Here is an 11,755-nt window from a genome sequence, read left to right as displayed (position 1 = left end):
CTATGAAAGATGAGGCTGAAAAATGACCTTTATAACTCGAGTTTACAACACGTCATTCTCTCTATCATTAGTTTTTTGGTCACTGAAATATCAGAGCAAATAAATTGGTTTATAGAACACAGGTTACCAAATTCACTAGCCTTCCATTCTTGTGACTAATAAACTAACACATGATCTGTAATACAAGACACTACAAATTTTCAGTTTAATAAAATTTATTTAAATAAATCTGTACACTGTATAAAAGATTTTTCTAGATGACTTACTATAGCTTAGAAATGACAAACATTTACTTTAAAAATTTTTATTTAAATAAATCTGTACATAGTATAAAAAAATTTGACTGAAAGCTTACAAAAATTGCATTATGTGCTCCATACATTTTCCAGTTGCTTTAAGCTCAGTATCAGAGAAACGTATGAAGCCAACAACTGAAAAGGAAGCAGTGTGTTGTAGAGGAGTAGAGTGAGAGTCTACTGTAGCAGTCTTATGTAGGCACACCGCCGTGGCGTGGCTAGCCCATCACCCGTGTCTCCTCCACGCCATATGAGTCGCCACCTGCGCCAGCGTCCTCAGCAGCCTCTTCCTCGTACTCCTCCTGGTCCTCATAGTCATCATCGGCCGTGGCCTCCTGCATGAAGAATGGTACACCTCACATGTATTGCAACAGTAACATCAGTATGATTACTCACAGCTCTTTATCCCTGATATCTAAATTTCTGTGTGACAATTTTTTGGTCATATTTGTGAAAGCAGTGATTACAGTGAATAAATACCTGTACGATTTGCTTTTTGGCAAGAAACTGAATGACACATACCAGTTACTTCTTTATTATCATTGTAACAACCAACATTACCTTCACAAGACCTTTCACCAGTAACTGGGAACCATGTCTTTTTGGCAAGAGTGAACAGGATAGGGCTCGGTTATTGAACAGCACTATAGTTTTGTAATTTGTAATCTTTATTCTGCTTGGTCTTCAGTGAAACTGATGTATACCACCACCACCACCACCAATTCTGATCATAATTCCCTCTAAAATCAAAATCTTATCTAATAAAATAAAATTTGCAAAAACTAATAAAATATAACAGACTTATTATAACAAAAGGATCATTTCAAAAGTATCAAGACAAAAAATAGCTGAACATGTCAAATGGACACAATTATCTATAGGAATCAATAATTTCATACAGAAAACATTTGGCTCCGTCAATAAAAAAAAAAGAATGAAATATGTGCGGAAGCTTTAACAGAGAACCAAAAAGTGGAAAACCGGACATGCTTGTGAAAAACTGAACACTATCATCAATTTAAACCTGAAGGAAACAGGAAGAATAATTAGAACTAAAAGAGATTTTGAAAAGAGAAAAATTTCAGAAATTTAGGAAGGCTTTTCAAAAAAGAATGTCCATGATTTTTATCATTGAATTTTCATGCTGCAGGGATATGAGAACCCAACAGTGTGGAACTGGCAAGCTTAAGTAAGACATAAAATTGCAGAAAACGTGCAAAATATTTTTATTAGCTCCTTATCTGTCTAGAACAAAACCAGAAGTTGAATTCTAAAACACACATGAAGATTTACCTCCAACTATCAAAGACATTGAAGAAGTTTCAGCTACTAAACTTGGCAGAGACTGACACAAAAAACAAATTAGTTGCGCAACTCCATTATTTATTCATACCTCAAACACACAACCAAACATATGCATAAACAGAAACGATCCAAAGTAAACTGAAGTCAATGATCTTCACTTCCTTTGTTGAAGTTGTTTGGTACACTGTCAGCAGTCACCACAAAGTAATTAAAACCTTAAACAATAAATCTTGTGGAGAAGATTATTACAGCAGACATTTAGGAATGGTCTATGCCAAAAACAGAAAATGAGTAAACCTCATCTTTGTGGAAATCTGGAATACAGGACAAAATCTCAGGCGAGTGGAAGGTACCTGTTGTGAATATTTCATGTGTATGACCCTAAATACTTTCAAAGATTTTACTAAACAAAGTAGAACCAATATTGGACAGTCATTTAGGTGAATATCAAGATGGTTTTAGGAAGGGTATGTCTGTTCCAAATACATAATTATCCTGAAATCAATCATTCACCATAGATCACTGAAATCGAAACACAGTAATGTTTTTGCTTGCAAAAAGGCCTTTCATTCATTTGACACCAAGGCTGTTTGTTAGCAGCCAGTTCTTCAGGATCATGGAACAATCGCTACTAACCTGGTACTGCTGGTACTCGCTGACCAAATCATTCATATTAGACTCTGCCTCAGTAAATTCCATTTCGTCCATGCCTTCACCAGTGTACCAATGCAAGAAAGCCTTACGCCGAAACATGGCGGCGAATTGCTCCGAGATTCGCCGGAACAATTCCTGAAACAAATTCATACTTGCATCAAACTTCCTACAGAGTTGACAAATAACATCAGACAGAACAGGTCACACAACCAGTTTATGCACAGGTGGAATAACTGTTTCAGTAGCCAGAGAGAGAGAGAGAGAGAGAGAGAGAGAGAGAGAGAGAGAGAGAGAGAGAGAGAGAGAGAAATCTCAAACACACTGTTATGCATAATTATTGCTTCATTTAGGCTTACGGCCCTGTTTCTATGTCACGGCATCATTTCTTTGTCAAATATCGCACAATCCACAACGTTTTCCGACATTACAGCTTTAGATTAATTTAATTTTCTTTTCTTGACAATATTGTATATGGTAGAATGTTCAAATCTACTCATACTTGAGGTGTGTGGTGTCTGTCATACTTGCTCTGTTTTAATCAGTAAAATTTGTGCATTGTAATTAAGTAGTTACTTGAAAAGGATTTATTTGGTCATTATTAGAACCGGCTATGTAAAACATTTCCTCCAATGTGACATTAGATTTATCTGTTTTGATTAATTAAGTCAGCAACCATGAAGAATACACCATTTTAGTTTCATACTAAATAACCAATTTCTCAACGTATAGAAAGTTTCTAAATATAAAATACTTTATGCAGCAGAATACTGAGCAATTTATTCAAACGAAATTAAACAGCAGCATTGTATTTCCGCAGCTCAATATTTAAAAGTCGTGTGTAACTTGAAGGTATTTTGTGATTTATAGATGTGCATAAGAGAATGCTGAGTAATCTTGCTGACAGTTGGGTGGGTGAATATATTTCACTTTCCGTCAATTCTTTTTCGCACAGCAGTGTCGGCATTCAAGTGATTGTGTATGAATAAATGGTGTTGTAATCTGCGTTCCGTAAATTAACAGTGCTATGGCATTTTTCTATGCAGTGTCATTCCATTTTCGAAGTTTATCGACATTATTTTTAGGACTGGATTAATTTTATTTACTGCATTTCCACCGAGTAGTGTCTAGCCCAGCACCAATAGACTGATAGCCATTTAATGCATATTTCAGTTTTATCGTGGTAGAATTGAAGGCAAGTAGGTTTGCTTTGAGGAAGGCAAAAATTAGTGAGAAAGTATCTCTACAGACCTATTTTGCGTAATATAGCCGAAGTACATCAGTACTGCTTAGTTATTTGAACGAACATGTTGAGTGCCAATGTAGAATTGGTACCCATTTAAGAAAAACAATTCTTCCCTGACTAGTTGCCTGACTCCAGGTGCATAATACTTTTGTGGAGAAACAGTAACCAACAGGAATCCAACCTTTTGAAAGTCACCTCCAAGTCAGCAGTGGTTACCCTTGAACCAAATTTGTTGTCTGTCCAATGTATTTATAGCGCACAGCTTTGTTGTGAAACAGGCCTACATCAAAAACAGTTACGGAATTACGTTTGGAATTATATATGTAAGAATAAGCTTTTATTCTATCGAGTTTCTCCTTTTTTGGTTTCTTGTGTGGTTGGGTGGATTTTAGTTGACGTACAATGTAAAGAAATATGATATTTTAGTAGTCGATTATAATTTTAGTCTATGGCAATAGATGTATTTCTGCGCCAGAGTGGAATGTCTCAGAGTCAACAATCAAAATTACTTTCTCTAGTACAGTGCATGATTACCACCATCACTGCTTCACACCTGCAAGGCATGGATTCTGTAGAGTTATTGAAGAATTCCTCTTAGACCTGCCAGAGTTCAAGAAGAGCTTTGTAGCTCCAAAAGTTGTTGTAATAACTCGACTGTCTACAGTGTGTGTTTCAAGCGCTCTATGTTTAGCATTCTAACCCTGGGAATAACCAAAACAAAATGGACACGTCAATCCCCGCCCCTACAATCATATTGGCGTGTCGTCCTGTTTGAAAGTAGTCTATACTTATAACTTCGCCAGATTGTAATTTGCTTTAGAATCGCCATAATGGAAGATAGGCATACTTCTGAGAAACTTAAGTACGAGTTATTACTGTTTCCGATATTCCGCGATTCTGAATTCATTGGAAATAATGTTACACTTAGCCGTTAGTAATGACTTCCTAAGAAGTCCAGAACGCGAGCAGTCTTACAGCTGGCTATCAATAAGTGGCCGTTCCCACACAGTCACGGACAGACATCTGTTGCAGCAGATGTTACGGCTGTCACAGTGGTCCTCGTAAGAAGATCGGGCGAAGCTAGTTGCTTCGGAACTCGCTTGCAGTTTGAACGCCCGAGTGGAAGAGTTTGATAAATACTGAACAAAAGACAACCACAACATACATCGGCCAAGAAATAAAGGCAAATTTCTTGTATTAATTGTGTTCTTAATTATCTTTACAGTAAATGCAGAGTAATTTAATGTAATGTATCTACTGTAAGTCATGGTAGGTGTCGGTGAAGTCTCGAGATATGGATTCAGTTCAAAGAATTAATATCCATGAAGGCAAGACTTTTTTTCATTCAAAATAACTGTACTACAGTGCACTAATAATTACCCTCCAAGGACATATTAAGTTCTTTTCGACAGTAAACGCTCCATCTGCAAAGGACAGCAAGTCACGAACTGAACCTACTTACGTGCCGACAACACTTCGACGCCAGTTGGGGGTTTACCACAAGTAAGCACTTTACCTAAACACCAGCTCCCTGTCCCTGACCAAGCATAAAGGAATACCGCAAAGTATTGCTGTAGCGATCAATAATCTTCACTGTCAACGTCATTTCCACGACGTTTTTGTTTAATTTAAACCTCACTGTGATTTAACAGTTCACAGCATACTATTGGACTCACCCTTCTAGCGGTTTACTGCTTACCTGTATGGCTGTTGTGTTGCCGATAAACGTGGAGGACATGCTGAGGCCCTTGGGCGGAATGTCGCACACGGCCGTCTTTACGTTGTTGGGAATCCACTCCACGAAGTAGCTGCTGTTCTTGTTCTGAACGCTCAGCATCTGCTCGTCCACCTGCGAACGGAATTCCATGTTATTTTCCTGTAGCAAAACTATTACTTTCCTGAAATTTTTGCGATTAATGTTTTAATTTTAACGTTGAAGAACACGAAACCCTTTCTGAGAGATGAAAGAAACAGGAATATAACATCTACATTCCGTAACGTGGGCGAATATTACTGAAGTTCCCTCTGTCCTATGTCAACTATCTACTTGGTCCCTTTTAGTAATTTATCGAAGTTCTACCTTCAGATTCAGCAACTATTTCTTGAGTAAGCTGCACTTTCGCAGCTGCATTGGTGGGGCACATTATTGGAACCAATACAGAAAACCATGGGAATAGCCAGGTCGGCCTAAGTCAGATCCCCGAGAAATGGGAAGGAGGTGGCAACGGGGAAGGAGCGAGGAGGATAGGGAGCGAGGGGGCAGGGAGAAGAAAATGCAGCTAGGGAATGAAGAATGAGCTACAATAGCTCAGGCCCCATGAGCGCCACGTATGAACTCACGAAATAACCGTGAGCCCCCTGGGGGGACAGCTGAACGAAATGGACAGTGTCTTTAAAGGAGGCTAGAAGATGAACAACAAGAGCAAAACGAGGATAATGGAATGTAGTCGAATTAAGTCAGGTGATGCTGAAGGAATTAGATTAGGAAATGAGGCACTTAAAGTAATAGATTAGTTTTGCTGTTTGGGAAGCAAAATAACTGATGATGGTTAAGTAGAGAGGATGTAAAACGTAGACTGCCAATGGCAAGAAAAACGTTTTTGAAGAAGAAATATTTGTTAACATCGAATATAGATTTTTAAGTGTCAGGAAGTCTTCTGAAAACAATCGTATGGAGTGTAGCCTTGTATGGAAGAGAAACATGGACGATAAATAGTTCAGACAAGGAGAGAATACAAGCTTTCGTAATGTGATGCTACAGAAGAATACTGCAGATCGGATGGGTAGATCACGTAACTAATGAGGTACTGAGTGGAATGGGGGGGGGGGGGGGGGGGAGAGTGAAATTTGTGGCACAACTTGACTAGAAGAAGAGATCGGTTAGTAGGACACATACTGAGGCATCAAGGGATCACAAATTTAGTATTGGAAAGAAGCGTGGAGGGTTAAAATCGTAGAGAGAGAGACCAAGAGATGAAAACGCTACGCAGATTCAGAAGGATGTAGGTTGCATTAGTTACTCTCGAGATGAAGAAGCTTGCACAGAATAAAGTAGTACGGACAGCTGCATCAAACCAGTCTCGGGACTGACGACCACAGCAACACAGATCTGAATAGGGACATTGGGAGGGTTACAAGCAGACGCTTAATGTCTCCCCTTTTCTCGTATATGTGAGCTCTGCCCTCCAAATAAAATTTCCAATACCTCCAGTTAAAAGTTTCGACACTTAATGTCCATGAAATATTGGACAGTGGGAACGAAAGCTTAGAAGACACACGCACAGCACGGACACCTTTACCTGTGGACCAGAGTTAAGCTGGAACGCAGGGTAGCACTGCACTGTGTTACGCGCAAATTGGAGGCATTTTGTGTGGCGTCTTTTCAAATGGTTCAAATGGCTCTGGGCACTATGCGACTTAACATCTGTGGTCATCAGTGGCCTAGAAAGTAGAACTAATTAAGTCTAACTAACCTAAGGACATCACACACATCCATGCCCGAGTCAGGATTCGAACCTGCGGCCGTAGCAGTCGCGCGGTTCCTGACTGAGCGCCTAGAACCGCGAGACCACCGCGGCCGGCTCTGTGGTCTTTTTTCTTCACTATACTGGCCTGCTACTCCAAAAGGTATCAGATCCGTTAACGTTATCATTTGTTGACGTACAGGTGCGGTCTAACGCACGGCTTTCCGGAAAGGAGCGCTCGGTCCCCAGCACGAATCCGCCCGGCGGATTTGTGTCGAGGTCCGGTGAATGAGCCAGTCTGTGGATGGTTTTTAGATGCTTTTCCATCTGCCTCGGCGAATGCGGGCTGGTTCCCCTTATTCCACCTTAGTTACACTATTTCGGCGATTGCTGCACAAACAAGTTCCCCACGTACGCGTACACTATCATTACTCTACCACGCAAACATAGGGGTTACACTCGTCTGTTGCGAGACGTTCCCTGGGGGGGTCCACTGGGGGCCGAACCGCACAATAACTCTGGGTTCAGTGTGTGGCGTTGGAGGGGTTAAGTGGACTGCCGTAGTCGTCGTAGGGTTGTGGACGACTGCGGCTGCGGCGGGGATGGAGCCTGTCCGTCGTTTCTAGGTCCCCGGTTTACATACATACAGGTGATGGGACGTAACCTACCTCCTTCATGGACATGCGCCCACGGAAGACGGCGGCGACGGTGAGATATCGGCCGTGCCTGGGATCGCAGGCGGCCATCATGTTCTTCGCGTCGAACATCTGCTGCGTGAGTTCTGGCACTGTGAGCGCACGGTACTGCTGTGAACCGCGCGACGTCAGCGGCGCGAAGCCCGGCATGAAGAAGTGAAGGCGCGGGAACGGCACCATGTTCACCGCCAGCTTACGCAGGTCAGCGTTCAGCTGCCCGGGGAACCTGTACAAGTGGCAATGATGTAATCTTCTTAGAAACAATATCTCGTAAGAAACAACTTATTGTAAGAAACAACACCTTGTAAAATAAACAACACCTTGTAAAAGAAACAACACCTTGTAAAAGAAACAACACCTTGTAAAAGAAACAACACCTTGTAAAAGAAACAACATCTTGTAAGAAACAACATCTACACAAGGCGTCTAAACAACACCTTGTAAAAGAAACAACATCTTGTAAGAAACAACATCTACACAAGGCGTCTAGAAATGTATCGATTTTGCAGAAAAGTGTGGTGTAGCGTAAGATGTGGGTGGTTTCATTGAAGTGAACCACTCACAGAGGTCCAGTGTGGGCTGTAATTCTACGGTAGCAAAATTTGGTAGATATGCTAATACGTTAGCGGGGAACCGATTTCAGTTCGGAAAAAAAATCTGTTCCAATTTTGGCGACCAGGTGTAAATGTAGCGCTGTAGAGAAGTGGCGGTGAATATTAAATTCGATATTAAACCATTCTCACTTGTTTGACTTTTTGGGCCAACATGCCGTTCCTAATTTATCACATAGGGACCATTTCTATACGTGTCCCTCGCATTCGTAGAGCCAAATTTGCACCTGGTGGCAAAAAATTAGAATTCGAATTAATTTTTTTCCAATGTAGATCGGCTCCGCATTAAGGCATTATAATGTCTGCAATTTTCACTCCATACGACAATTACAGCCCACACTGGAGATCTGTAGTAGCTGCATTTTAATTTTGAGCACCTGGTACGCGCTAGTGCATTGCAGATGTAAAAGTAGTTGTTGAAAATGATGAATTAGCTTAATGGCACCGCTAAACATGAGTTCTGCCATTATCTGAATAATCTGATGTTAAGTGTGCAGTGGAGGAGAGCCATTGTGACGTGGAAGTTGCACCGGTTTTCGTATGATGAAATTCGAACGAGGTTACATCATCGATACCACGTAGTGATAAGGCAGTTCAAGAATTAGTAAGCAAACCTGAATGCACTGCTATCGGTAAGAACGAGCCCGTGAAGTCCACCCATTATCTCAATTGAAAACGTCAGAACATTCCATGATCTTTGGGCTATCTGCAGGTTCTCCACTAATTACACCATGAGGATTTGACAAATCCTATGAATATGTGTGAGGATTAGTTTGAAGTAGATGAAAATCTCAACGTCCTCAACCAAACTCCATTCAGTGGCGAGGCAACATTCTCAACTTATGGAACGGTTAGTCGACGTAACTGAATCATATGGGCTCACGTACCATCACTGGAACACCTGGATTCGAACGAAAGTTCCCAAAAGTTAATGGGTGGATGGGAATTTTCACTGAGAAACCTATGGGCCGTTCTTCTTCGTCGAAAAATTCTGCAATGAGGCAATGTATCCGGATATGCTTTAACAGTTTCTTTTATCACAAATTATGCAGGACGATTGTGTGTATAACGTTGCAACAGGACAGAGCATGATGCCGTTATGCCAAAGATGTGCGCTTTTCCTGGAAGATGGAGCAGGTACAACGGACCCAAGATTTGGGCGCCTCGTTCTCCCTACCTCATACCCAAATACTTTCAGGACTGGGGATTTATCGAGGGATATCAAATCATTTGTAACGCCCGGAGACCAAATTGGAAAAGCTGCTGCAACTATAACATCACAAATGCTCCGGAATCTCTCTCTCCCACACCAAGGAGATGGTAATTGTGGTGGGACGTAAATGGTGCTCTTGTCGAATGTGAGGAACATATGCCACTATAAATAATAAGAATACAATAATTACCTTAACAACCCTGTATTCATACCTCGACAATACGCTATCAATATCGACAATATCTATACAAGAGAGAACAATTAACCATGCACATTTCCCCCTCTCTGTTAAGAGACGTACCTAAGACACGTTGTGACTCCAGACATGGTGAGCGAAACGAGATGGTTGAGATCGCTGTAGCTGGGGTTTGGCAGCTTGAGCGTCCGGAAGCAGATGTCGTAGAGCGCCTCGTTGTCTATGCAGTAAGTTTCGTCTGTGTTCTCCACCAGCTGATGCACTGACAGGGTCGCGTTGTAGGGTTCCACCACAGTATCTGACACCTGCAACAGGAACAGCATGTAGCTACATTACCAGCTTAATACGTTACACACTTTACGACATACCTAGTGCAGCCGGTATCAATGAAACTAGAAGCAGCTGCATTTGACTTAACGCTCGTCCGAGCATCCGATATTCAGTGGTCCCACCGTGTAATCACCGAGCGTTGCTCAGTTGCCCGCTGCTGGATCAAGAAACGTGAAAATTTTTTTAAACTGTCTCTCATCGATTGTGCCATCACTGGTGATGGTGATGTCAATTATCCACACTTTCTTTCTCTCAACAACTGGATGTTATATTCCAGCATTCGGTGCCTCTGACATCTCAAGTCCCACAGTAATTTGGTACGATCGTTTTCGATAGTTTCCTTTGGCTTGCTATCCGACCACTTCTTTGCCACCAGTAGATGGTAATTTTGGCTTAAGTTTCACTTAATCATTCGTACACGTCATTGTGCCTCTGCTTAATCAGTCTCAGCAATGGTTTTACAACAGCTCAAGATATAATCAGCTGTTTCCTTGGCTTCATTGCAAAGTATGCCTTTTGGGCCCTCTGCTGATTTCTATATTCTGGCCTTTTGAGTTAGTTCTCATAGCTTGTTCCTACACGGCAGGTCTCAGGGTTCGAAGTGTTGTTTCCGCGGAGCGCAGTCTAATTATTTCGGCTAATGGAAAAGGGAGTAGAGTTTCACTGATTGTTTTAAAGGTTCCTTGCAGTGTTAATTTGATTTATGTTAATTAGTATGCTCTTCGCCCAGTTTTGGTTTTAGACTTTATTTTAATATGAAGGGCAGAGCTTTGTTAAGTCAGTGTAATTTTAATTGTTCTTTTATTCGGTAAATGTCTCAGTTTGCTTTTCAGTTATGTTACAGATAGTTACGTCGTTAGTAATGGTCTTGGAAAAAGTGAATCACCAGTTGAATTTGTCTGCCGCGTGAATTATTTGCTGTTGCAGAAATGGTCTGGATTGTGGGGGAGATCGGATTTGTCGCCTTGGCGGGAAGGCTGTGTTTTCTGCCCTGCCTTGCATCCTGATCATCTTCGAAATTGCTTGGCGGTTGCTTTCTACTCTTTTGTTCCGAGTACCACCGTGTATAAGCAGTGCTCCCATCCTTTAGTTATACATCCAGCTTGTTCGCTGGGACAGACGGGATCATTTTCTAAGTAACTCAAGGTGAATCATTAGTGTTGTGTAAATTTTAGTCACGTAAGCAATTAACGCAACAGTGTGCTGGTGATCCTCTTGCCATCAGATCTAATTATTATCTTTAAAATACTGTTTGTTACATTAATTCATGATCATATCATATTGTTTTTCTAAGTTTGGTGAAGAACAAGCGTCCGAATTTTAAGGACTTTGTCTTCGGTAATTCCATTTGTATTTTTTCTTTTTTTTTAGGAAAAGGCGCAGAAGGCTGAAGTCAGTTGTATATTTTATTAAGAGGACAAAGGTCAGAATTCAATTTTTATATTGTTATTCTGATTCTGTAATAATGAAATTTGTTCTTTACTTGAAATTAAAGTCATCTATCAACCACAAGTTTGTCCATTAGCAAAGATCCCTAGCTTCTTATCTCCTTTAAGTAGCTGTGGTTAAAGTTCGATTTTGGTTTATCTAGCACGTAACTTAACCAGTCACACAGGTCACACAGTGAAAGACAGAAGCGAGAAAACCGTCAAAAGGCGCCAGGAAACGGATTGCGTTTAATGGTTTCCAGAAGCTTGTGGAAACATTTCGTTGCTACTGGTGAGGCCAATTGCACAAACTGCACAAAT

General features: G+C 41.0%; 1 protein-coding gene across 1 annotated transcript in view; it reads right to left on the bottom strand.

Annotated features, from left to right (window-relative positions):
* Positions 1-288: 288 nt before the first annotated feature.
* The window catches only part of LOC126278145 (tubulin beta chain-like), a 92,354-nt gene continuing 80,887 nt past the window's right edge, over positions 289-11,755 (bottom strand). The window contains exons 5-9 of the mRNA XM_049978036.1: positions 9,783-9,982; positions 7,631-7,883; positions 5,198-5,347; positions 2,238-2,390; positions 289-631 (exon numbers count right to left, since the gene is read on the bottom strand). Coding sequence (XP_049833993.1) covers positions 515-631; positions 2,238-2,390; positions 5,198-5,347; positions 7,631-7,883; positions 9,783-9,982 — 873 coding nt within the window. The 3' untranslated portion in view covers positions 289-514. The remainder of the gene's footprint in view (positions 632-2,237; positions 2,391-5,197; positions 5,348-7,630; positions 7,884-9,782; positions 9,983-11,755) is intronic.

The sequence above is a fragment of the Schistocerca gregaria genome, chromosome 6 (assembly GCF_023897955.1).
Source record: "Schistocerca gregaria isolate iqSchGreg1 chromosome 6, iqSchGreg1.2, whole genome shotgun sequence".
Classification (NCBI taxonomy): Eukaryota; Metazoa; Arthropoda; class Insecta; order Orthoptera; family Acrididae; genus Schistocerca; species Schistocerca gregaria.
This window is presented reverse-complemented; position numbering and strand designations above follow the sequence as displayed.